This window comes from Crotalus tigris, unplaced genomic scaffold (assembly GCF_016545835.1).
Source record: "Crotalus tigris isolate CLP2741 ecotype Arizona unplaced genomic scaffold, ASM1654583v1 scf7180000017690.20705106771:4171800, whole genome shotgun sequence".
NCBI classification, from domain to species: Eukaryota; Metazoa; Chordata; class Lepidosauria; order Squamata; family Viperidae; genus Crotalus; species Crotalus tigris.
Window position 1 is genome coordinate 2,250,551 of NW_024096569.1, and position 26,563 is coordinate 2,277,113.

At 50.2% G+C, this 26,563-nt stretch overlaps 1 protein-coding gene across 5 annotated transcripts in view; it reads left to right on the forward strand.

Moving 5' to 3' along the window:
- PER1 (period circadian regulator 1) overlaps positions 1 to 26,563 on the forward strand; it is a 58,517-nt gene that overhangs the window by 16,588 nt on the left and 15,366 nt on the right. The window contains exons 1-16 of one of the 5 annotated variants that reach the window (XM_039338014.1): positions 6,050 to 6,452; positions 11,145 to 11,179; positions 11,515 to 11,933; positions 12,664 to 12,762; positions 13,937 to 14,091; positions 15,268 to 15,389; positions 16,861 to 17,062; positions 18,335 to 18,380; positions 18,655 to 18,797; positions 20,620 to 20,698; positions 22,005 to 22,111; positions 23,403 to 23,556; positions 24,186 to 24,294; positions 25,184 to 25,309; positions 25,554 to 25,662; positions 25,955 to 26,111. In XM_039338014.1, coding sequence (XP_039193948.1) covers positions 11,689 to 11,933; positions 12,664 to 12,762; positions 13,937 to 14,091; positions 15,268 to 15,389; positions 16,861 to 17,062; positions 18,335 to 18,380; positions 18,655 to 18,797; positions 20,620 to 20,698; positions 22,005 to 22,111; positions 23,403 to 23,556; positions 24,186 to 24,294; positions 25,184 to 25,309; positions 25,554 to 25,662; positions 25,955 to 26,111 — 1,853 coding nt within the window. In that variant the 5' untranslated portion in view covers positions 6,050 to 6,452; positions 11,145 to 11,179; positions 11,515 to 11,688. Of the gene's footprint in view, positions 1 to 6,049; positions 6,453 to 7,738; positions 7,822 to 11,144; positions 11,180 to 11,514; positions 11,934 to 12,663; positions 12,763 to 13,936; positions 14,092 to 15,267; positions 15,390 to 16,860; positions 17,063 to 18,334; positions 18,381 to 18,654; positions 18,798 to 20,619; positions 20,699 to 22,004; positions 22,112 to 23,402; positions 23,557 to 24,185; positions 24,295 to 25,183; positions 25,310 to 25,553; positions 25,663 to 25,954; positions 26,112 to 26,563 lie in introns of those variants that run through there. The other 4 variants (XM_039338011.1, XM_039338016.1, XM_039338012.1 and 1 more) reach the window with 4 other exon arrangements.

A 26,563-nucleotide genomic window follows, 5' to 3' on the forward strand; every position in this document is an offset into this window, starting at 1 on the left:
GTTCCGGCAAATTGCGCTGGGCCAGATCTGTGCCTTCGCCGTGCCCCATGGGCCACCTGGTTTCCCGCATTCAGGAGCGGCTGGGGCTCCAGTGCACCTCAAAACCCTCAACAGGGTTCCCCACGGAGGAAAAGCATTTCCAGCTTTCTGGCCTACTATAAGTGGCTTTGGAACTGAGGCGTGCCAGAGGGTCCCCCCCCCTTTTTAAAAAAAAAAAACAAATAAATCGATTTTTGCTGCATTCCTTCCTTCCTGCCAAATGATTTTGGGCTTCGGAGTCTGTTCATCCTGCAATTCCTCCACCCCACCCCCTTCTTCATGGTCCTTTGCTGTTTCTACAAGTTTTGCTGGCTCCGTTCCTGTCCAGCCTTTTTAGTCTGACACCGGAGAGCAATTAAATTACGCTAACTAATCAGCCAGTTACATAATAAGGCCTGTTTCTCTCTCTCTCTCTCTCTCTCTGTGTGTGAGTGTGCGATCCTAGGCGCCAGTCTGCAAGGTGAGGTCACCTTTGGTGGAGCTGGTGTAGAAAGAGTGTTCTTTTTTTAAAAAAAACCTTTTGTTTTTATATGGCTAGATGGATGGATGTGAGCAAGAAGGCAGGAAAAACTGTAAAACTGGGTCATGGGAAGGGCTGACAAAGTGGACTTTTCCCCTTATGTTTAGTGCCCAGACAGGTCCAGGAAAAAAAAAAACACACCCTTTCAGATCTGGGAAAAAAAAAACCTTGCAGTGTTTGTGGCGCGTTTCTTCCTTTTTCACCTGGGTGCATATATATATATATATATATATATATATATATATATATATATATATATATATATCATATATATATATATATATATATATATATATATATATTCTTCCAGTTGGTCACCAAAGGAACAAAATATAAAGGACGCCAAGCTTTTTAAAATTTGTTATATGTTTTTAAAGTCCCACTTTTATTACTTTGGAAGTAATTCGAGGCCGTGAACGTAGCTAATATTCCTTCTTCCTATGTTCCAAACAGCAGCAACCCTGTTAGGTAGTGATCAGGTGAAGTATTAATACCACTTTACAAGGCCTTGGTAAGGCCACACCTGGAATACGGCGTCCAGTTTTGGTCACCACGATGTAAAAAAGATGTTGAGACTCTAGAAAGAGTGCAGAGCAGAGCAACAAAGAGGATCAGGGGACTGGAGGCTAAAACATACAAGGAACGATTGCTGGAATTGGGTATGTCTAGTTTAATGAAGAGAAGGACGAGGGGGGACAGGATAGCAGTCTTCCAGTATCTCAGGGGCTGCCCCAAAGAAGAGGCAGTCAAGCTATTCTCCAAAGCGCCTGAAGGCAGGACAAGAAGCAACGGGTGGAAACTAACCAAGGAGAGAAGCGACCTGGAACTAAGGGGAAACTTCCTGACAGTGAGAACAATTAACCAGTGGAACAACCTGCCACCAGAAGTGGTGAATGCTCCAACACTGGAGGTTTTTAAGAAGAGACTGGACAGCCATTTGTCCGAAATGGTGTAGGGTTTCCTGCCTGGGCAGGGCGTTGGACTAGATGACCTCCAAGGTCCCTTCCAACTTTATTATTATTATTATTATTATTATTATTATTATTATTATTAGTCTGGGACGTTAGAGGCTGGCTTTCATGTCAAAAGCAGAACTAGAACTCACTGTCTCCTGGTGATTGGCCCAAAGTCACCCACCTGGCTTTCATGCCTAAGGCGGGACTAGAACTCACCGTCTCCTGGTGATTGGCCCAAAATCACCCAACCAGCTTTCATACTTAAAATGGGACTAGAACTTACTGTCTCCTATTGCTGGGCACAGAGTCACCCAGTGGGCTTTCATGCCTAAGGCGGGACTAGAATTCACCATCTCCTGGTAATTGGCCGAAAATCACCCAACCAGTTTTGATGCCTAAAATGGGAATTGAACTCCCAGTGGGTCCTGATGCTTGGCACAGTCACACAGCTGGCTTTCATGCCTAAAGCGGGACTAGAACTCACCGTCTCCTGGTTTTCTAGGCCAGGATCACTAGACCAAAATGGCTCTCAACATCTCGTATAATATCTCTTTGTCTACATTGCTTTCCTATCGGTGATCTTTTCCGCGGTTTGAAAACCCTGCTCGGTTTGTGAAATTGGGAGGCATTGAGGGCAAAGTGTTGTAAGTCTGTCCCACGGGGATTTTGACAAATAAACTTTTGTTGTTGTTAGTTGCAAAGTCGTGTCTGACCCATGGCGGCCCCATGGACCACGTTCCTCCAGATCTTCCTGTCCTCTACCATCTTCTGGAGTCCATTTAAATTCACACCTACTGCTTCAGGGACTCCATCCAGCCATCTCATTCTCTGTCGTCCCCTTCTTCTCTTGCCTTCCATCTTTCCCAGCATTAGGCCCTTCTCCAGTGAGTCCTTCCTTCTCATTAGGTGGCCAAAGTACTTGAGTTTCAACTTCAGGATCTGGCCTTCTAAAGAGCAGTCAGAGTTGATCTCATCTAGGACCGACCGGTTGGATCGCCTTGCAGTTCAGGGGACTCACAGGAGTCTTCTCCAGCACCAGAGTCCAAAGGCCTCCATTCTTTGGCGCTCAGCCTTTCTTACGGTCCAACTTTCACAGCCATACATTGCAACTGGGAAAACCACGGCCTTGACTATACGCACTTTTGTTGACAGGGTGATGTCTCTGCTTTTGAGTATGCTGTCTAGATTTGCCATAGCTTTCCTCCCCAGGAGCAAGCGTCTTTTAATTTCTTGGTTGCAGTCCCCATCTGTGGTGATAAATAAAGTTTATTGAGCCATATTTTCTATCTGCGGATGGAAAAACGTATAGCCCCTTAACGCTGGCCTTGTACGCTATCTTGAAAGCCTGTTGAATTGCTATGAATTCCCAAATATTCTCAGGCCTGCTGTCTAAGCAAGCTGAGGAATTGCCGTGACGCAACAGAGCAGTAAAACAACATCCATCATCCACGAAAACCTGTTTTAAGCCAAAGAACGTAACGTACGAGGACAAAATCCAGAAAATCCAGGGTGCGGTGACATGGAAGGTCCTGTCCCATTTCTCAACTTGGAAGGTGGTTTGGGCACTTTTGGAAGAGGCTGTTCTGTTGTGATTGTTTCTCATTTCTGTTTGGACGCTCTTTGTCCTCATTTTTTAACCTGCCTTACTTGGCTCATTGGCGGAGGGAGAAAAACAAGGGCCTTCCGGGATCACAATTGCTGTCCTGGTGGGGGGGGGGGGAAACTGTGAGAAAAATTGTAAAGAAGAGAAAAAGATTTGGGAAATGCTTTTACGTGAAGTATTAGTCCTGTTTATAATAGTAGTAGTAGTAATAGTAGTAGTAGTAATAGTAGTAGTAGTAAGGAGGAGGAGGAGAAAGAGAAGAAGAAGAAGAAGAAGAAGAAGAAGAAGAAGAAGAAGAAGAAGAAGAAGAAGAAGAAGAAGAAGAAGAAGAAGAAGAAGAAGAAGAAGAAGAAGAAGAAGAAGAAGAAATAGTAGCAGTAGTTGTAGTAGTTGGAAAGAACCTTGGAGGTCATCTAGTCCAACCCTCTGCTCAGGCAGGAAACCCTATACCATTTCGGACAAATGGCTGTCCAGCCTCTTCTTAAAAACTTCCAGTGTTAGAGCATTCACCGCTTCTGGAGGCAGGTGGTTCCACTGGTTATTGTTCTAATTGTCAGGAAGTTTCTCCTTAGTTCCAGGTTGCTTCTCTCCTTGGTTAGTTTCCATCTGTTGCTTCTTGTCCTGCCTTTGGGTGCTTTGGAGAATAGCTTGACTCCCTCTTCTTTGTGGCAGCCCCTGAGATACTGGAACCCTACTATCATGTCCTCCCTTGTCCTTCTCTTTATTAGACTTGACATCCCCAATTCCAGCAACCGTTCCTCGTATGTTTTAGCCTCCAGTCCCCTAATCATCTTTGTTGCTCTTCTCTGTACTCTTTCTAGAGTCTCAACATCTTTTTTACATCATGGTGACCAAAACTGGATGCCGTATTCCAAGTGTGGCCTTACCAAGGCCTTGTAAAGTGGTATTAATACTTCACACGATCTTGATTCTGTCCCTCTGTTAATGCAGCCCAGCACTGTGTTGACTTTTTTGGCAGCTGCAGCACACGGCTGGCTCATATTTAAGAGATTGTCCACTAGGACTCTGAGGTCCCTCTTGGGAAGACTATACTTTGAATATTGCGACCAGTTTTGGTCACCACAATATAAAAAAAAAAATGTTGGGATTCTATAAAGTGCAGAGAAGAGCCGCAAAGATGATTGGGGGGGGGGGCTGGAAGATAAAACATACGAAGAACGAATTATTAGAAAATAAGAATATGATACTGTACTATTAATTGGTGGATGTAAGATGATGAGAATTCAAATAGATCAGACGTGTATCCTGAACATTAGATCTTGTGGTGAATTTTGTGATGAAGGGAATTGGGATTAATTAAAACTTGGAAATTATAAAGACCCAACATGAAATTTAAATATTAATGAGGAATTAAAAATTGGGAAAAACTAACCAGGACATTGTCTAAAAAAAAAAAGATCGAATGTTAAAACAACTAGGATATGTGTAAACAAAAATTATTGATAAATGCAAGAAAGTTATTTTTATTTAATCGATATAGTCAGAATTGTATTAATTTAAACATGAGACAGTAAATACCGAGGGGAAAAGAGAGGAAATATTTAATGTAATAGTTTGAGATCTGTACTAAAGATATTTGTATGTTATGGAATTATTGACCAACTCAGCCGCCACGTTGCTTTTCAAATATTTAAATGTGAAATTAGAAAATCAATAAAAAGTTTTTTTAAAAAACCCAAAACATACGAAGAACAGTTGCTGGAATTGGGTAGGTCTAGTTTAATGAAGAGAAGGACTAGGGGGGGACATGATAGCAGTCTTCCAGTATCTCAGGGGCTGCCCCAAAGAAGAGGGAGTCAAGCCATTCTCCAAAGCACTTGAAGGTAGAACAAGAACTAACCAAGGAGAGAAGCAACCTAGAACTAAGGAGAAATTTCCTGATAGGTAGAACAATTAATCAGTGGAACTACTTGCCTCCAGTTGTGGGTGTTCCAACACTAGAAGTTGTGGGTGTTCCAACACTAGAAGTTTTTAAGAAGAGACTGGACAACCATTTGTCTGAAATGGTAGAGGGTCTCCTGTCTCAGCAAGGGGTTGGACTAGATGATCTCCAAGGTCCCTTCCAACTTTGTGATTGTTAATTCTGATAAAGCCAGGATGATCTCAGTTTAAGCAGCCCCCTTGAGCTAAGCAAGGACTCTCTGGCCAGGGTTGCCACTCCCAAAAGGCCCAGCCAAGTGAGAATGATGGGAGTTGTAGTCCTTGCACATCTGAAAGGAGAAAGGAGGGTCTGAAGCCCATGTGCTACTGTGGTGTCGCTCTCGGCAGGCTCAGTTAACAACTGTGTTACTAATTTCACCACTGCAGAGATTCACTTTACAACTCTGGCAAAAAAGGGTCGTAAAATGGGGCAAAACTCACTTAAAAACCGCCTCAATTAGCAGACGGAAATTTGGGGCTCAAATTGTGGGCCGTCAGTTGAGGACCACCTGTAACCAGCGGAACAGACTGTTCCTAGAAGTTGTGGGTGCTGCATCGCTGGAGGCTTTTAAGAAGCGATTGGACAGCCATTTGGATGCTTGAGCGGTGGGTTGGACTAGAAGACCTTTAAGGTCCCCTTTGGACCCTGTGATTCTGTCAATTAAACAGCGGAAAGGTTTGCCTCAAGCAGTTGCGGATGCTCCGTCGCTGGAGGAGCTTTTAAAAAGGAATTTTGTCTCAAGTGAGATAGGCTCTCTAACTCGAGCAAGGGGTTGGACTAGAAGACCTCCCAAGGTCCCTTCCGACGCTAGCCTGCCTGCTCTGGGACGGAGGGCGCCGGTTGACGCTCCACCCTCCCCCGCCAGCCCTCCCTGCGCAGGCTACAGTTGAGTCCGCGCCCGCCCCGCTCTTATTATGCAGTCGGAACGCCGCCTCCCGATTGGCCCGTCCGGCCAGCCAATGAGCGCGCCGCGGAGCCTCCCGGCGGCAGCGCCCGGGTCCACGTGCGCGCGGGCTGTGTCAGCGGGGCCGAGTGACATCAGCGGCTGGAGGCCAAGCGCTGCCCGTCGCTCCGCCTCGCTTCGGATTATACAATGCACCGCCCGGCCGGAGCCAGAGGCATTTGAGTCGACAAGGCGAGCCCCGCTGGTCCTCCGCTTACCGCGGCTCTCCCTCTCCGCTGCGCTCGAGAAATCTAGCCGCCCTGCAGCCCGCCCGTCCGCCTGCCTGCCGCCCTCGACCGCCGGGAAGAATGCCCGTGGTCAGCGAGGGAGCTACCGCCAACTGGTCGCGCGGAGCCGGCGAGCAGTTCGCTCCAGCCCAGGCCTGCGTCGGTTAAGCCAGCGTCCCCCGGACAGGGAAGGATCGCTCCCCTACAGCCCAGCCCTGTCCCGTGAGTAACCCCCCTCCCCCGCACACACACACGCACCGCTTTCCGATTGGGCGTGCAAGGAAGCGCGCGTGCAAGAAGCGGAGGGGGCGTGCAATCGAGCCTTGGGGAGGGGGCTTCCGGGGGGTGCAAGGAAGTGCGCGTGCAAGAAGCGGAGGGGGCGTGCAGTCGAGCCTTTGGGGAGGGGGCTTCCAGAGGGGGTGCAAGGAAGTGCGCGTGCAAGAAGCGGAGGGGGCGTCTAACGGAGCTTTTGGGGAGGGGGCTTCCGGAGGTGCAAGAAGCGGAGGGGCGTGCATTGGAGCCTTTGGGGAGAGGGTTTCCAGGGGGTGCAAGAAGGTGAGTATGCAAGAAGCGGAGGGGGTGTGCAACGGAGCCTTCGGGGAGGGGGCTTCCGGGGGTGTGCGAGACTGCGCGTGCAAGGAAGTGGGTGGGCAGGGAAGCGCGCGTGAAAAGGAGCGGAGGGGACGTGCAGTGGAGCCTTTGGGGGCTTCCTGGGGGGGGTGCAAGGAAGTGCGCCTGCAAGAAGCGGAGGGGGCGTGCAACGGAGCCTTCGGGGAGGGGGCTTCCGGGGGGGGGTACAAGAAAGTGCGCGTGCAGGGAAGCGGGTGCGCAGGGAAGCGCGCGTGAAAAGAAGCGAAGGGGGCGTGCAATGGAGCCTTTTGGGGAGGGGGGTTATGGGGGGTCCAAGAAAGTGCGCGTGAAAAGAAGCGGAGGGGGCGTGCAATGGAGCCTTTGGGGAGGGGGGCTTATAGGGGGTGCAAGAAAGTGCGCGTGAAAAGAAGCGGAGGGGCGTGCAATGGAGCCTTTGGGGAGGGGGCTTATTGGGGGTGCAAGAAAGTGCGCGTGAAAAGAAGCGGAGGGGGCGTGCAATGGAGCCTTTGGGGAGGCGGCTTCTTGGGGTGCAAGAAAGTGCGCGTGCAGGGAAGTGGGTGCGCAGGGAAGCGCGCGTGAAAAGGAGCGGAGGGGGCGTGCAATGGAGCCTTTTGGGGAGGGGGCTTCCAGGCCTGGCTGGCTGGAGAGCTCCGACCCCGCCTAGGGGGGCTCCGGAGCGGCGGCGGCCGTGCCTGGCAGCCCTGCTCCGGCGATCACGTGGGCCGGGCTGGGAACAAGATGTTCTCTCTCCGGCGAAGCGCTTTCGTAATCCCTCTGGCTCGGCTCGGCCCGGCCCGGGGGTGGAGGGAGGGAGGGAAGGAAGGCGGGAGGGCGGCGCTGCGAAGCACCCGTCTCGGCCATGTGCGGCAGGCGGTGGAGGCGGAGGGGAGCGTCTCTTTCCCTGTTGCAAGGCGGAGCTTGGCTGGAAACCGGGGGGGGGGGTTCCTTCTTCCGGGAGGGTCTGCTTGGCCTCGAGGAGACCCCGCCGAGCCGGAGAAAGGTGCAGGCGAGCTGCCGGTCCAGTTTCCCTTTCGCTTTGCTTTCTTTTCATGTGGGGGAGGGGGCGAAGTCGGAAAGGAAAAGGGGGAGGGAGAAACGGAGCGCTGCTTCAGACGGGCCCTTTGTCCTGGATGGGATAACGAAGGGGGTGGACTAGAAGACCTCGAAGGGCCCTTTCTGCCCTAGGATTCTATGGAAGGGCAAAACTGGCGTGGGAAGGGGTTGGGGTGGAATGTTTTGGTGTGTGTGTGTCTCCCCTCCCCCTTGAAGGCAGCCTGCCCACCTCTTAAGATACTGGGTGTTTTTTTTTTTTCAATCTGGCCACTTTGAAGAGGGGGGGGGTTTCAACTCCCAGGATCCCCCAGGCAGCTCTGTCCCCAGGGCGATTCTGGGAGTTGAAGTCCACCCCTCTGAAAAGTTGGCTGTTGCTGAGAAAAGGTGTGTCAGGCTGTCTCTTTCTCTTTTCTCTCTCTGTCTTTTCTCTCTTTCTCTCCTTTTTCTCTTTTCTCTCTTTCTCCTCTCCTTTCTCTCTCCCTTCCTTTCTCCCCCTTTCCTTTCTCTCCCTCCCTCTCTCTTTTCCCCCCTGTCCTCTCTCCCTTTCCCTCTCTTTCTCTCCCCCTTTCTCTCTTTCTCTCTCTTTCTCTCTCTCTCCCCCCCCACCGGAGATTTGATAAGGAGGACATATTTATTTTTTATTGTTGTGCAAGTTGCCGGAGTTGTTGTCGGTTGTAAAACAGAAAATGGGTTCTTTACCCAGCTGCCACTTACAGTAAACACACACACACACACACACACACACACACACCCCAAAAACCCCCTCTTATTTCCTTTTATAGAATTTCCTGTTCTGAAAAGTATACACTGTGCTAATAAAAGGTTTGTTGTGTCATCTTTGCAGCTTGCAGCTTGTGAGTTACCAACCGTCCTCGGCACCGCACCACCTACACGTATCGCTAGGCAGAGTGTACTTTTTTCTCTCTCTCTCCCCCCCTAGAGTCCCCAAAGGGAGGGGCATACAACAGGGCTCATGCTCCCCAGCTGCAAGGCCTTGCTGGGGAGGATGGTGTTTTGGGCGCCCCTTCTGGCAGCTTTGCCAAGATTTGCTGACGGTTTGGCAACTGTAGGTGGCTGAAAAAGGCAGGGAGAGGGTTGTTTCGTTGTGAGTTGGCAGTGCGGTGTTTCGGTTGTGTTGTGTTATTTTTTCCCTCTCCCGTTTGGCTGGAGAGGAGCAAGGGAAGAAGGCCCTGCTTCTTGTTTGCAGTGCTAAAGATCGGTTGGATGTGAGTCTGCTTTCAGAAACCGGCTTTTGTTTATCAATATTTGAAGTCCTTCCAAATTATAGACAAGTTTGAATCTCTAAAGGCAACCTTGGGAAATTTAAGACACATGTGGACTTCAGCTCCCAGAATTCCCCAGCCAGCTGAATTCTGGGAGTTGAAGTCCACATATGTCTTAAAATTGGCATTGCTGACAAGCCCCAAAGAAGAAACAAAGGGTATAGACCAGGGGTCTTCAAACCTGGCCCTTCGTTGACTTGTAGACTTCAACTCCCACAATTCCTCAGCCAGTGTGAGGGAACTATGACCCTTTTATGACTTGTGGACTTCAACTCCCACAATTCCTCAGCCAGCGTGAGGGAACTATGACCCTGTTATGACTTGTGGACTTCAACTCCCAGAATTCCTCAGCCAGCGTGAGGGAACTATGACCCTTTTATGACTTGTGGACTTCAACTCCCAGAATTCCTCAGCCAGCGTGAGGGAACTATGACCCTTTTATGACTTGTAGACTTCAACTCCCACAATTCCTCAGCCAGTGTGAGGGAACTATGACTCTTATGTCTTGTGGACTTAAACTCCCAGAATTCCTCAGCCAGCGTGAGGGAACTATGACCCTTTTATGACTTGTGGACTTCAACTCCCAGAATTCCTCAGCCAGCGTGAGGGAACTATGACCCTTTTATGACTTGTGGACTTCAACTCCCAGAATCCTCAGCCAGCATGCCTAGCTGAGGAATTCTGGGAATTGAAATCCACAAGCAGGGGTCTTCAAAATTGGCTCTTTGATGACTTGTGGACTTCAACTCCCAGAATTCCTCAGCCAGTACGAGGGAACTATGACCCTTTTATGACTTGTGGACTTCAACTCCCAGAATTCCTCAGCCAGCGTGAGGGAACTATGACCCTTTTATGACTTGTAGACTTCAACTCCCACAATTCCTCAGCCAGCGTGAGGGAACTACGACCCTTTTATGACTTGTGGACTTCAACTCCCAGAATTCCTCAGCCAGCATGCCTAGCTGAGGAATTCTGGGAGTTGAAATCCACAAGCAGGGGTCTTCAAAATTGGCTCTTTGATGACTTGTGGACTTCAACTCCCAGAATTCCTCAGCCAGTACGAGGGAACTATGACCCTTTTATGACTTGTGGACTTCAACTCCCAGAATTCCTAAGCCTAACGAATGCGGTAAAACTAGTCCAGTCGCGGGATCGCTCAGCCTCACTTAGTGGCTAAAATGACAGCCCTGGCGCTGTCGTAAAGTGGAGGACCCTCTGCCTTAGCCTTGCTTCAAGCTGAAGGCGGAAAAACTGGGTTCGATCAAAACCTGAGCTGGTCCCAACCCACGTCGGCCTGTAAATTTAACTCTGGGAATTACAGTGCTGTGCGCCTGGAAGCTGGATCCAGTATCAGCCAGCTCCTGAATCATCACTGCGAGTTTTACTTTGCTTAGTAAGAACTGGAAATTAAAAATGAAGTCATTGAATGCATCGGCAACGGAATGAGGGACGCTCCCATAAATCCTTTTAAAAATACAATTTCATCTCAAGAATGAAATTGTATTCATTTCATCACATTTTTCTCTAGTCAGGCTTCTGAATAGGGTGGTGATAAAGATAAATCCTCAATTTATATTTATTTACTTACTTACCTGTAGTAGGCGACGATCAGGAACTCCTATACCTTTTTACTAACTGACACGTAGTTTTTAACTTAACTTACCTTTATTTACAAGCAGTCCTCGGCTTAAAGGCCACAGTTGAGCCCAACATTTCCGTGGCTAAGCGAGGCCATTGTTAAAATGAATTTTGCCCCGTTTCTATGACCTTTTTCCCCACGATTCTTTTTAAGTTGTTAAGGGAGTCACACGGCTGTTAAGTGAACTCGGCTTCCCCCGTTGACTTCTCTTGTGAGACAGTCGCAAAAAGGGGATCACGTGATCCTGGGAGACACTGGCCCCGTCGTAAACGCGAGTCGTCTGAACTTAGACCAACAGTCGTATGAAAAACATTCTTAAATCTTTTTTTTTTCCTTTTTTCCCCCCAGTGCTGTCGTAACTTTGACCGGTCGCTAAACGGACGGTAAGTTGAGGACTGTCTGAATTTATTTATCTGTCCAATTGATCAAAATTTATTGGCGGCACAATCTTGCGATTTGTTTGTTTCGACCCCGGGAGTTGACGTCCACCCATCTTTAAAAAGTTCCCCAGGTTTTAGCAGCATTGCGAAAATAAGAGAGGTCCTACGGGCTCGCCTTTGGCCTTAGCAATGCAAGGAACCCCATTGGTCGGGGAATTGGGTTAAAGAGGAAAGGGCACCAAGTGGTGATCTTTCTGCAAAAGGATCTCATTCTGTTGTTTCTTCTAACTTTGTGGATTTTGGTTTTTTTTTGTTGTTGTTGTTTCACACTCTTGTAGGTCTTCGCGGATGAAATGTTTGCCCTCCAGTAAGGCCGATTCGGCCCCCGACGAAGAAGGAGGTTCCAATTCTGCCGGCAAGCTCTTCTCTCTCCCCCCCCCCTCCGGAATTTATAGCATTTAGCGCCTGGCCGGTTATTTCTCCAAGGCCAGGCCCATGTTCCCTAAGCAGGCATGAGCGCTGGTTGCGAATCCAGCCCGACCAGCGGGGGCGGGAGCAGCAGCGGCAGCTCCGGCGCCCCCCGCAGGACCCGTGCGCCCCGTGCGAGCGACGCCCAGGGCCAAGCCACCGACGACATGGACGTCAACAGCAACGGCTCCAGCGGCAACGAATCGCACGGCGATTCGCACAGCAGCTCACACAGCAGCGGCAACGGGAAGGACTCGGCTCTTTTGGAGACCACCGAGAGCAATAAGAGGTAACGGAGGGAAGCAAGTCCTCGGCTTACGACCAGATTTTCCGTTGCTAAGTGAGACGGTTCTTAAGCGAGTCGTCGCGTCCGATTTGACAACCTTGGATTTTTTTTCGATTTTTTTTTTTTTTTTTTTTTTTTTGCCATGATGGTTAAGCCAATCCCGGAGGTTAAGTGAATCGTGCGGTCATTAAGGGAATCGGCTTGCCCCATGGACTTTGCTCGACGGAAGCTGGTTGGGGCATGATGTCACCAATTGGTGGTCACGTGACCGCCAGACAACGCCACCCTTGTAAAATACACGCTGGTCACCCAAGTGCCTCAGTTTTGATCGCGTGACTCTAAGGGAATGCTGCAACGGTCGTAAAGCGAGGACTGGTCGTTAAGTCATTTTTTTTAGCGCTGTTGTAAGTTTGAACGGTCACTTAAATGAGGTGTTGTAAGTTTGTGTGTGTTTGTGTGTGTGTGACGTGACCTACATGTGGACTCACTTAACGACCGTGTGACTCGCTTAGCGACCGTGGCAAAAAATAGCCGTAAAACCAGGCAGAGTCGTGGGATGACTCATTTAGCCTTACTTAGCGAGGGAAGCTCTGCTTCCAATTGTCGTAAGTCGAGGACCGCCTCGGTGGGGGGAAGTGCGGCAACGAACTTCAGGATATCCGCATACAGGATTGCTTTTTCCCCCCAAGATCTAAACCACCCCCCCCCCCCACTCTTCCCCATCTCTCCCCAGCTCCAACTCGCAGAGCTTGTCCCCGGCCAGCAGCTCCATCGCCTACAGCCTCCTCAGTGCCAGCTCGGAGCAAGACAACCCCTCCACCAGTGGCTGCAGGTAAGTGGGATGGACAGGTGAGGCCTCCCCTGGTGTGGAGGACGGACCTGCAGGAGCATAACCCAAGTCTTGAGGATGGGCGAGAAAAATTTGTTGTTGTTGTTGTTGTTGTTGTTAACCCAAGTCTTGAGGATGGGCGAGAAAAATTTGTTGTTGTTGTTGTTGTTGTTAACCCAAGTCTTGAGGATGGGCGAGAAAAATTTGTTGTTGTTGTTGTTGTTGTTATTATTATTATTATTATATTTATATTTATACCCATTCCATATTTTCTCTATTGTATTCTATTCTTATTTTTATTCTTATTTATTCTTATTCTATTTTATTCCATTCTATTATTCTATTCTTGTTCTTATTCTATTCTTATTCTATTTTTTCTTCTTCCTCCTCTTTTTCTTCTTCTTTCTTATTTTTCTTCTTCTATTATTATATTATTATTATACTATTATTATACTATAATTATTATATTTATTCCATTCCATATTTTCTCTGTTTTATTCTTATTTTTATTCTTCTTATTCTTATTTATTCTTATTCTATTTATTCTATTTATTCCATTCCATTCCATATTTTCTCTATTCTGTTCTATTCTTATTTTTATTCTTCTTATTCTTATTTATTCTTATTCTTATTCTATTCATAATATTTATTCCATTCCATTCCATATTTTCTCTATTCTATTCTATTATTCTTGTTCTTATTTATTCTTATTATTCTATTTTATTCCATTCCATTATTCTATTCTATTCTTTTATTCTTATTCTTATTTATTCTCATTCTTATTCTATTCTTATTCTATTTTATTCCATTCCATAATTCTATTCTATTCTATTCTATTCTATTCTATTCTATTCTATTCTATTCTATTCTATTCTATTCTATTCTATTCTATTCTATTCCATTCCACTCCACTCCACTCCACTCCATTCCATTCCATTCCATTCCATTCCATTCCATTCCATTCCATTCTATTCTATTCTATTCTATTCTATTCTATTCTATTCCCTATTTTATTATTCTATTCTATTCATTTCTATTCTTATTCCGTTCCTGTGTGCGTGAATGTGCCAGAGGAAGGGGGGGGGGTTTCAACCATCCTGGGCGAGCCCTTTGCAGAAATTTTGCAATCCGGGGAGGCGCCTGCCTTGACCGGCCTCTCGTTCTTCGCCCCCTGCAGCAGTGAGCAGTCGGCCCGCGTGAAGACGCAGAAGGAGCTCATGAAGGCGCTCAAAGAGATGAAGATCCGTCTACCCTCCGAGAAACGCAGCCAGGGGAAGTCAGGCACCCTGGCCACCCTCCAGTATGCCCTCTCCTGCGTCAAGCAGGTCCAAGGTGGGTCCTTCGCGCTTCGGCCAGGGGGGCACAGGCGGCTGCATTTAGAAAGAATTGGCACAGCCTGAACAATCTTATTTATTTTTTTCTCCTTGCACGGGGCAGAATGCTCCAATCTTAAGGGCTTTTCAGCCTGGGGCTGCTTTAAGATGTGGGGAGACTTCAATTCCCAGAATTCCCCAGCCATATTTCTGGGCATTGAAACCCAGCCTGTTTAAAACACACCAGCTGGGGAATTCTGGGAGTTGAAGCCCACCCAAAGCACGTGGGCTGGAGAATTTTGGGCGCTTCAGACAATTCCCAGCATGCTTTCATCTGAAGTCTGCCCAGTTTAAAGCAGGCTGGCTGGGGAATTCTGGGAGTTGAAGTCCACCCAGCTTAAAGCATTCTGGCTGGGGGATTTTGTGAGCTGAAGTCTGCTCAAATTAAAGCATCCTGCCCAGGGAATTCTGGGAGTTGAAGTCCACCCATTATAAAGCATGCTGGCTGGGGAATTCTGGGAGTTGAACTCCACCCAGCTTAAAGCATTCTGGCTGGGGAATTTTGTGAGCTGCTCAAATTAAAGCATCCTGCCCAGGGAATTCTGGGAGTTGAAGTCCACCCATTATAAAGCATGCTGGCTGGGGAATTCTGGGAGTTGAACTCCACCCAGCTTAAAGCATTCTGGCTGGGGAATTTTGTGAGCTGCTCAAATTAAAGCATTCTGCCCAGGGAATTCTGGGAGTTGAAGTCCACCCATCTTAAAGCATCCTGCCCAGGGAATTCTGGGAGTTGAAGTCCACCCATTATAAAGCAGGCTGGCTGGGGAATTCTGGGAGTTGAACTCCACCCATCTTAAAGCATTCTGGCTGGGGAATTCTGGGAGTTGAACTCCACCTTGTTTAAAGCAGGCTGGCTGAAGAATTCTGGGAGTTGAAGTCCAGCCATCTTGAAGTTGCCCCGGTTGAGACACACTCCGCCCTCCCTGAGTGAGCCACAACCTCACACCACAAGGGCCTTGTGTCCTGCTGCTTTGAGGGGCTCCCCCAGTGTGGAGGATGGGTTATTTTCTCCTTGGAAAATGGAGTTTCAGGCCGGCTGCGGCAGATGGTCAATAGCGAGACAGGCAGCCCTACCAATATAATAAACCAACATTCTCAGGCTGATCGACGCTTCCTGTTCTTTCCCGCCGTTTAGCAAGCCAGGATTACTATCAGCAGTGGAGCATCGATGACAGCCAGGCCTGCAGCCTGGATATGTCCACATACACCATCGAGGAGCTGGAGAACATCACATCGGAATACACCCTCAAAAACCCCGTGAGTGGCGCTGCCTCGCGCTTTGTCCTCCAGCACAGGTAGTCCTCGACTTACAACGGCCCGCTGAGCATCTGTTCAAAATCCCAACAGCGCTGAAAAGAGGGGCTGACGGCCGTTTTTCACACTTAACGACCGTCGTGGTATCCCCCTGGTCACGTGATCAAAATTCGGACGCGGGGCGAAATCGATTCATATTTATGACGCTTATAGCGTCCTTTTGTGGCCGCCTGACCAACAAAGTCAATGGGGGAAGCCGGACTCGCTTAACGACTGCGAGGATTCCCTTAACGACTGCCGCAGCCGTTCATTTAGCGACACATCCCTTAGTGGCGGACGTTTTGGTCCTAATTCTGCTCATAAGTCGAGGACTCCCTGAGGTAAACATCATCTGAAAGGCTTCTCCGAACCTCTCCTGAGGCATTCGGGAGATAATCCTGTCCATGCCACCATCTTTGAGGATTGCTGGTGTGAATCCAGAACTGGGGACTCACAGCCACAGCATGGATGCCGTTGAGGACAGTGTAGCTATCTCCCAAGTTTGCTGCAGGCCCAAAATGAAGGATTTCTTCTCGTTTTGAGGTCAAGTCTTGATGATGGCTACGTCCTCGGATCAGGACTAGGGTTTGGGGCTGATAGGTTCCTGCGTCTTAATGGATACTCATAGCTTCTAACTATGTTGGGCACCAATCCCATCAGCTAGCTTAGACTCTACTAGGAACTGTTCATCTTGAGTCCCCACTCCATGTTTCTGGTGGGGACCGACCTTGGTGACTTTACGACTTGTGGACTTCAACTCCCAGAATCCCTCAGCCAGCAGGAGCGTCTCCCCTAGCTCAACCGTGGCTGAGGGATTCTGGGAGTTGAAGTCCACAAGTTGTCCAATGGCCAAGATTTCCAGGGAGCGTCTCCCCTAGCTCAACCGTGGCTGAGGGATTCTGGGAGTTGAAGTCCACAAGTCGTAAAGTCACCATGATTGTTCTAGGGAGCGTCTCCCACAGCTCAACCCTGGCTGAGGAATTCTGGGAGTTGAAGTCCACAAAGTCGTAAAGTCACCAAGATTGTTGTAGGGAGCATCTCCCACAGCTCAACCCTGGCTGAGAAATTCTGGGAGTTGAAGTCCACAAAGTCGTAAAGTCACCAAGATTGTTCTAGGGAGTGTCTCCCACAGCTCAACCCTGGCTGAGGAATTCTGGGAGTTGAAGTCCACAAGTCGTAAAGTCACCAAGATTGTTCTAGGGAGCGTCTCCCACAGCTCAACCCTGGCTGAGGAATTCTGGGAGTTGAAGTCCACAAGTTGTAAAGTCACCAGGATTGTTCTAGGGAGCGTCTCTATATAGCTCAACCCTGGCTGAGGGATTCTGGGAGTTGAAGTCCACAAAGTCGTCAAATGGCCATGTTCTAGGGAGCGTCTCCCATAACTCAACCCTTCCTGTTCTCTTCTGTTTTGCAAAAAAAACCAAAACAAAACCAGGATACCTTCACGGTCGCCGTGTCCTTCACCACGGGCAGAATCCTCTACATCTCGGACCAGGCGGCCTTCATCCTCCGTTGCAAGAAAGAGGTCTTCAAGGGGGCGAAGTTTGCAGAGTTCTTGGACCCCCAAGACGTCAGCATCTTCTACGGCTCCACAGCTCCCTATCACCTGCCGTCCTGGAGCGCCTGCCCCTCTGCCAGTAAGCGGGGGATGGTGGTGAGCTTGGTGTGGGTGGGTGGGGGGCTTCGGCCTCGGCACCGTTGCTCTTGAGAGACGGGCAGGAGGGACCGGAGAGACGATGGACCCGTGAGTCCTCCTTTTTATGGTGTTTGGATCCGAGAGCTCTAGGAGAGTTGGATCAGATTAGTAAGGAAGAAACTGGGAATTCTAGTTCTGCCCTAGCCACAAAATCCGGCTGGGTGGCTTTGGGCCCGTCACCAAGAGACTCTGTTCTAGTCCCACCTTAGGCATGAGTGCCATCTGGGTGAGCTTGCAGCCAATCACCAGGAGGCGGTGAGTTCTAGTTCCATCTTAGGTATGAAAGCCAGTTGGGTGACTTTAGGCCAATCACCAGGAGACTGGGAATTCTAGTTCCATCTTAAGCATGAAAGCCATCTGGGTGACTTTGGGCCAATCACCAGGAGACTGGGAGTTCTAATCCCGCCTTAGGCATGAAAGCCAGCTGGGTGACTTTGAGCCAATCATCAGGAGACTGGGAGTTTTAATCCTGCCTTAGGTATGAACGCCAACTGGGTGACTTTGGGCCAATCACCAGCAGACTGGGAGTTCTAATCCCGCTTTAGGCATGAAAGCCAGCAGGATGATTTTGGGCCAACCAATCACCAGGAGACTGGGAGTTGTAGTCCCGCCTTAGGCATGAAAGCCAGCTGGGTGACTTTGGGCCAATCACCAGGAGACTGGGAGTTGTAGTCCCGCCTTAGGCATGAAAGCCAGCTGGGTGACTTTGAGCCAATCACCAGGAGACTGGGAATTCTAGTCCCGCCTTAGGCATGAATGCCAGCTGGGTGACTTTGGGCCAATCACCAGGAGACTGGGAGTTGTAGTCCCGCCTTAGGCATGAAAGCCAGCTGGGTGAGCTTGGGCCAATCATTCTCTTTCAGCCCAACCTACCTCACAGGGCTGTTGTGGGGAAAACAGGAGAAGGATGGCGTATTAGCTACTTTCACTGCCTTGGAATTCTCCCTCAAACTAACCAAAGCAATATTTTAAAATATTTTTTTTTAAAAAAAAAAATCTAAATCCTGTCGGATTTGACGCCCTCCGCCTTAAAAAGCTGCTGGTCGGGTGAGACTCGAGGGCCGAGTGCGAGATTCTGGAAAAGCCCTTTTTTTTTTTTTTTGCTTGTCGGACGAGACTCGAGTCCCGAGTGCCAGATTCTGGAAAAAAAAAAAGGCCATTTGTTGACCGCCGGCCGCACTTTTTTCTTCTTCTCCCTTTCTTTAAACTGCAGCCGCCATGGACTACACCCAAGAGAAGTCCGTCTTCTGCCGCATCAGGTGAGCCGGGTCTCCTGGCATGATTTGAACTCGGCCCTCGGGCCGAAAATATCCCTTCTCCTCTCCTGCCCCAATCATCTTTCAGGTCCAAAGGCCCGGCCTTACGGTCTGGCTAACGGGAGGGGGAGAATAAAAGAGTCGGGAAGAGATTCCCAGAATCCCCCTGAGGAGGGAGGGAGGGAGGGAAGATGGCGGAAGAGGCTGGACCCTCCCCTCTCTTGCTCCTCCTGGTTTCCTTTGGCCTTTGACCTTACTGCAGTCGTTTGTTTCTCAGCGGTGGGCACGCCGGAGCGCGCGAGATGCGCTACTACCCCTTCCGGCTGACCCCTTACCTGACCAAGGTGCGCGATTCGGATAGCGACCAAGGGCAGCCCTGCTGCTTACTCATTGCAGAGCGCATCCACTCGGGCTACGAAGGTGAGGGGGGCCTGGGGGGGCAGCACGTTGGGGAGGGGGCACAGGGGAGCCACGCCCGCACCTTGGTCTTCCCGGCAGGGGTGGCGTGAAGAGGTCCCGTCCCCAGGGCTGGCGCGCCCGGTTTCTCTTGACTTTCCGGGGAATCCCGTTTTACTAGTTGGAAGCCAGCCCCTCCCGGATCGACCGGGTGGATCTGGGTGGATCTCAAGAGACTCTGCCCAGTTTTGAAAGTCTTTTATTTTCTTTTATTTTAACGTTGGCTGGTTTTCAAATTTTTTTTTAAATTTGGCTCGTTTTAAACTTTTACGAACGGCTTTCCTGTTGGTCTTTTCTCCTTTTGCCCGTCTGCAAGCCACCCAGAGTGGCCCTATCTAGGAATTGGGTGGCATAGAGAAGGAAGGAAGGAAGGAAGGAAGGAAGGAAGGAAGGAAGGAAGGAAGGAAGGAAGATAGATGAGGAAGGCAATGGGAATGAGAAGGAAAGAGGGAGAAGAAGGAAGGAAGGAAGGAAGGACGGACAAAGGGATGATGGGAGAGGGAGGAAGGAAAAACAGGATGATAATGAGTGGGGAAGGAAGAAGGAAGGAAAGAAGGAAGGTGAAGGGGAGAATGGGAGGGAAGACAAAAGATGAAGAGAGGGAGCTAAGGAGGGAGAAAGGGAAAGAAAAGAGGGAGGGAAGAAGGAAGGTGAAGGATGGGAGGAAAAGGGAGCGAAGAAAGGGAAGGAAGGAAGGTGAAGGAGAATGGGTGGGAGGAAAAGAGGGAGGGAAGGAAGGAAGGTGAAGGAGAATGGGAGGAAAAGAAGGAAGGAAAAAGGGAGGGAGCGAAGGAAGGGATGGAAGGAAGAGAAGGAAGGAAGGTGAAGGAGAATGGGAGGAAAAGGAAGGAAAAGGGAGGGAGGGAGCGAAAAGGGATGGAAGGAAGGTGAAGGAGAATGGGAGGGAGGAAGAGGGAGGGAGCGAAGGAAGGGATGGAAGGAAGAGAGGGAAGGAAGATGAAGGAGAATGGGAGGAAAAGAAGGGAGGGAGGGAGCGAAGGAAGGGATGGAAGGAAGAGAGGGAAGGAAGATGAAGGAGAATGGGAGGAAAAGAAGGGAGGGAGGGAGCGAAGGAAGGGAAGGAAGGAAAGTGAAGGAGAATGGGTGGGAGGAAAAGCGGAGGCAAGGAAAAGGGAGGGAGTGAGCAAAGGAAGGGATGGAAGGAAGAGAAGGAAGGAAGGTGAAGGAGTGGGAAGGAAGGAAGGTGAAGGAGAATGGGAGGAAAAGAAGGAAGGACAAGGGAGGGAGGGAGCGAAGGGATGGAAGGAAGGAAGGTGAAGGAGAATGGGAGGGAGGAAAAGGGAAGAGGGGGGGAGCGAAGGAGGGAGGGAGGGAGGGAAGGAAGGCTGTACCCCCCCCCAGGAGCCTCAGTGCAGGCAGAGCATATAAGAACGCAAAACGAAAGGCTCCAGATTTAAAAGAAAGACACGTATTAATCTTTCCTTGCATGCAGAAAACCAGCAGCTCTAGGAGAAAAGGGATCCACCCTCTCCCTGACAACGCTGCCTTTTTAACATGCACGGAATTCTCTTTTTGTTGTTGTGTTTCTTTTTTCTTTTTTTAAAAAAAAGCAATTTCCAAGTTGCGTGTGGGATAGACCCAACACACAACTTTTTTTCAGGAGCAAAAAACAAACAAACAAACAAAACTCTCCAGGAGAGCAGGGGGAAAAGCCGCCAATGGGAAAAGCCGGCAGGTTTCGCACACAGAGCGGGATGGGGGGGGGCGCGCCTGGAGCGAATTGCCTTCATTGTGCCTTTTTTTAAAATTTATTTCTCACCTCCAGCCCCCAGGATTCCCCCCGATAAACGAATCTTCACCACCAGACACACCCCCAGCTGCTTGTTCCAGGACGTGGATGAGCGGTAAGGGGGGGGGAGCAGCAGTGGGGGTTGGGGGTCCTGGGGGGGGGCTCCCTGGGGTCTCTGATCCACGTTTCCTGATAGAAAGGGAGTGGGGGGGGAGTTGGTCAATTATCTTGGGAGGGTGGGTCTCCCTTTGCTAGTTTTACAGGCTATAGACCAGTGGTTCTCAACCTGTGGGTCGGGACCCCATTTGGGGTCGAACGACCATTTCACGGGGGTCGCCAAACAACGCAGTCCGCCATTTTTTCCCCCTTTTCCTTAGCTGTGCTACTCCCTTTTATTCTATTGGCTTTTGAAAGCCAATAGAATAGACTCTCTTGAATAGAGTCTAATTCTATTGGCTTTCAAAAGCCAATAGGAATTGTCCAGGCTGTCTCTGCCCTGCTGAGCCCGCCAAAAGTCCCATTCTGCAAACGGTGCTGCGCCAGTTGAGTAGTCCTCGACTTACGACCGGTTGAATAGTCCTTGACTTACGACCGGTTGGGGGTCGTGGCATTAAAAAGGTTGAGAACCACTGCTATAGATAGTCCTCGGCTTACGACTGGTCGCTTAGTAGTTTGGTTTAGTGGTTAAGGCACGAGGCTAGGAATCAGGAGACGGCGAGTTCTAGTCCTGCCTTATCCATGAAAGCCAGCAGGGTGACTTTGGGCCATTCACCAGGAGACGGGGAGTTCTAGTCCCGCCTTAGGCCTGACAACTGACAGGGTGACTTTGGGCCAATCGCCAGGAGACTGGGAGTTCTAGTCCCGCCTTGGGCATGAGAGTCCGCTGGGTGACTTTGGGCCAATCACCAGGAGACTGGGAGTTCTAGTCCCGCCTTAGGCATAAATGTCAGCTGGGTGACTTTGGGCCAATCACCAGGAGACAGTGAGTTCTAGTCCTGCCTTATCCATGAAAGCCAGCTGGGTGACTTTGGGCCATTTACCAGGAGACGGGGAGTTCTAGTCCCGCCTTAGGCCTGAAAACCAACAGGGTGACTTTGGGCCAATCACCAGGAGACTGGGAGTCCTAGTCCAGCCTTAGGCATAAAAGCCAGCTGGGTGACTTTGGGCCAATCACCAGGAGACGGGGAGTTCTAGTCCCGCCTTAGGCATAAATGTCAGCTGGGTGACTTTGGGCCAATCACCAGGAGACTGGGAGTTCTAGTCCCGCCTTAGGCATGAGAGTCGGCTGGGTGACTTTGGGCCAATCACAGCAGTCTTGGGGGTCTCTGTTCAGCTGCCTCTTGCCTGCATCCAGAGAGGCCACTTTCGGTCCTCGGATACCGACCAGTCCCCCTGACCGCCGCCTCTTTTCTCCTTCTCAGAGCCGCCCCCCTACTTGGCTACCTCCCCCAAGATTTGGTTGGGACCCCTGTCCTTTTCTACCTGCACCCTGAGGACCGGCCCCTTATGCTGGCCATACACAAGAAAAGTAAGTATGGAACAAACAAGCACAGCGTGCAGCTGTGTTTTTTTTTTTTAAATTCAATTATGAGTTAGTCCTTGACTTACGACCCTCCCTTTAGCAACCTTTCAAAGTTAGAACCATGCTGGGGGGGGGGAATTGAATCACAACTGGTCCTCACATTTATGACCGGTGCTCGCAGTTACGACCGTTGCCGCATCCCCACAGTCCTGGGAGTGCTTGGTAGCCAGCATGCATTTAACAACGGTTGTGGCAACCCTGGAGTCGTTTTGTCACCTTCATTTGTCATCTGTTCTGCTTGAGCAGGGGGCTGGACTAGAAGACCTCCAAGGTCCCTTCCAGCTCCTATATTCTATTTCTATTCTATTTCTATATTCTATTCTATTTTTTATTCTATTCTATTTTTATTTTATCCTATTTCTATTCTATTCCAGTCTAGTCTAGTCCTATTCTATTTTTATGTTTATTCTATTCTATTCTATTTTATGTTCTATTCTATTATATTCTGATTTCATTCTATTTTTATTCTTATTATATTTTATTCTTATTCTATTCTGTTCTATTCTATTGTATTCCTTATTTTATTCTATTCTTACTCTATTTTTATTCTATTCTATTTTCTTTTCTATTTTTCTATTCTTTTTCTATTTTTCTATTCTATTCCATTCTATTCTATTCTTACTCTATTCTTATTTTATACTTTTTCTTTTCTATTCTTTTCTATTCTATTCTATTCTCATTCTATTTTTCCATTCCATTCTTATTCTTGTTCTATTTCCATTCTATCATATGCTATCCTATCCTATCCCATCCCATCCCATCCCATCCCATCCCATCCTATCCTATCCTATCCTATCTTATCCTATCCTATCCTATCCTATCCTATCCTATCCTATCCTATCCTATCCTATCCTATATTTTATTATTCTACTCTTCTGTTCTATATTCTATTCTGTTCTATTCTGTTCTGTTGTTCCCTATTCTATTCCATTCCATTCCATTCCATTATTATTTGGACAAGCAAAGTCTGCCCGATTCGCTTAACGACCGTCTGATTCGCTTAACCCCCGCAGCCCTTTACTTACTAACCCTGGCAACAAAATGCTTTCCGAATCATGCACCGGTCTCTTAAAAAAAAAACCGCCTCGCTCAGCAACGGAAAGCCTGGATTCCCGTCGTCGTAAGTCGAGGACCCCCTGCGCCCGCTTAAATTTCGGGGACGCTGGGCCTAGTGGGTCACCACCGCTGCGGTTCGCCCTGACCCCTTCCCTCTACCCCTCCCTTCCCCTTTTTCCAGTCCTGCAGTACGCCGGCCAGCCGTTCGACCACTCGCCCATCCGCTTCTGCGCCCGCAACGGCGAGTACGTGACCATCGACACCAGCTGGTCCAGCTTCGTCAACCCCTGGAGCCGCAAGGTCTCCTTCATCATGGGCCGGCACAAAGTCCGGACGTGAGTGCGAATGCTGCGCGCGGCTTTTTGAGGGAGTTTTGGACGGCGGCGCGGGGGGGGGGAGAGAGTGTCTCTTTTGTCCGGGCTGAAGGGAGCACGCGACGACGGAGAGGGAGGGCGGGGATCCAGCTCCAGGAGAGGGGGAGGAGCTTAGCTGGGGAGGGGATGATGGGGCGGGGAATCGTGCCCTCCCCAGCTAAGGTCCTCCCCCCCCTTTGTTCGGGGTAGAGAGGAGACTGACTGTCAAGATGGGGCCATAGAAGCTCGTTTGTCTGGCCAGATAAGCTTGGCTGGTGGAAGACGCGTGGACTTCATCTCCCAGGATTCCCTAGCCAGTGTTGCTGGCTAGGGAATCCTGGGAGATGAAGTCCATGCGTCTTCCACCAGCCAAGGCTGAGAAGTACTGCAATGGAGCCGGCTGTGGAGCTACAGAGCACAGGATGCGCTTTAGCTGCGCTGGCTGAGGATTCTGGGCGTTGCAGTCCCAGCCGTTTTCTGGAAGACTGAGGGGCGCCGCTGGCCCCCCCTGGTCAGGGGGGGAAGGGGCAAAGGGAGGGGAGGAGGTAGGACTTTAGGAGGAGGGGGAGCGTGAGAGGGGTCTGCTCATCTTCCGCCTTTGCTGGTCTCAGGAGCCCCGTGAACGAGGACGTCTTCAGCGCCCCCAAAGTCTTGAAGTCGAAGGCTCTGGACGGGGAGATCCAGGAGCTGTCCGAGCAGATCCATCGGCTCCTGTTGCAGGTGAGGCCTTGCCCTTCCCTTCTTTGGTCTTCCTCTCCCCCAGCCCCCCCCATGCCACCTTCCCTCCTTTCTTTTCTTTCCCTCCCTCCCTCCCTCCCTCCCCTTCCTCCTTCCCTCCCTCCCTCCTTCTCATTCCCATCTCCTCCCTCCCCTTCCTTCCTCCCTCCCTCCTCCTCATTCCCATCTCCTCCCTCCCTCCCCTTCCTTCCTCCCTCTCTCTCATTCCCATCTCCTCCCTTCCCTCCCTCCCTCCCTCCCTCCTCCTCATTCCCATCTCCTCCCTCCCTCCCCTTCCTTCCTCCCTCCCTCCCTCCTCCTCATTCCCATCTCCTCCCTCCCTCCCCTTCCTTCCTCCCTCTCTCTCATTCCCATCTCCTCCCTTCCCTCCCTCCCTCTCTCCCTCCTTCTCATTCCCATCTCCTCCCTCCCTCCCTGCCTCTCCCTCTCCTTTCCCTCCTTCCTTCCTCCTTCCCTCCCTCTTTCCTTCTCATTCCCACCTCCTCCCTCCCTGTCTGTCTCCCTCTCCTTTCCCTCCTCCCTCCCTCCCTCCCTTCCTCCCTCCTTCTCATTCCCATCTTCTCCCTCCCTCCCTGTCTCTCCTTCTCCTTTCGTTCCTTCCTCCCTCCCTCCCTTCCTCCTCATTCCCATCTTCTTCCTCCCTCTCTGCCTGCCTGCCTCCTTCTCCTTTCCCGTTCCTTCCTTCTCTCCTTCCTTCCTTCTCTCCTTCTGTCCTCTCCTTCCTTCCCTCCCTCCTTATTCCAATCTCCTTCCCTCCCTCCCTCTTGTTCTTCCTTCCTTCATCCCTCTCCCTTTTTTTTCTTCCTCTCTCTCTTTTCCCTTCCTCCCTCCCTTCCCCTCGGCTCTAATCCTGCTCCTTTCTCCCCGCCAGCCTGTGCACAGCAGCGGCGCCCTCGGCCTATGCAGCAACTCGGCCTCCCACGAGCAGTTCCTCAGCATCGCCTCCTCCAGCGACAGCAACGGCTTCGCCCCAGAGGAGGCCCTGGCTCTCCGGCCGGTAAGCACAGGGAGGGTCCAGGGCCTCTCGGGGTGGGGTGTGTGTGTGTGGGTTTTTCGTCCAAGCAGCTTTTGTCTCGTGGGGTCCAAGTGGCATCGTCCTAAGCCCCTCCACCCGGCTGGGGGGGGATTCCCGAAAGAGCCCACCTTGGGGTTGAGCATGGGTGGGCGGGCAGCCTGTCTGAATGGAGGGGGAGGGTCTGGGGGATGGGGCCGTCCTCACTCTGCCTGCCTCTGGATCCCAGATGACCTTCCAGGAGATCTGCAAGGATGTCCACATGGTGAAGAATCAGGGCCAGCAAGTCTTCATTGAGTCCGGGGTCAAGCCGGTGCCCGTCAAACCCTTTCGGCCAGGTGAGAAGCGTGCCAATCACTTTCCTCCTCCTCCTCCTTGCTCTCCTCCTTTAATCCCTTCTCTTCTTCCTTTTCTTCCCCCTCCTCCACATCCACCCGTTTTGCTCCTCCTCCTCCTTCCCCCCTCGTTGCACACACACACAAACCCATGAGCCACTGCAGTGCCTTTATACAGGTAGCTTTTGCCCCAAATCTCCCGGGGGTTCCCTCCTGCGTTTCCTCCACCTGCCTCGAGGTCTGGGGAAACCCATGATGAAGGTTGTTCTTCCTCTTCCCCGTCGTCCGTCTCCAGCTCTGGATCCCCCCATCAGTCACGCCGGACAATCCAGGCAGATGTCGAGAGAAGCGGAGAAGAGGATGGTCAAGGCAGCCACCTCCGAGGACTCCGTGCGGAAGGAGCCTTCCAACTACTCCTACCAGCAGATCAACTGCCTGGACGTCATCATCCGGTAAGGCTTTGGCCAAATGGACAGCGCTCCCAGTTTGGGCGAGAGGATTTGCTGTCGACCTTTGGAGATCTCCCTCAGATTCCTCCTTCCACACCTGCATAGGCTATCAGCGATAAAGCAGTTTAGTTAGAAGATTCCTACGCAGAGGCTTTCAGCGATAAAGCAATTTAGGGAGAAGATTCCTGTGCAGAAGCTTTTGGCAATAAAGCAGTTTAGGTAGACGATTCCTGCGCTTAGTCTTTCAGCAATAAAGCAGTTTAGTTAGAAGATTCCTGTGCATAGGCTTTCAGCAATAAAGCAGTTTAGTTAGAAGAGTCCTGTGCATAGACTTTCAGCGATAAAGCAGTTTAGTTAGAAGATTCCTGTGCAGAAGCTTTTGGCAATAAAGCAGTTTAGGTAGAAGATTCCTGTGCATATCTTTCAGCGATAAAGCAGTGTAGTTAGAAGATTCC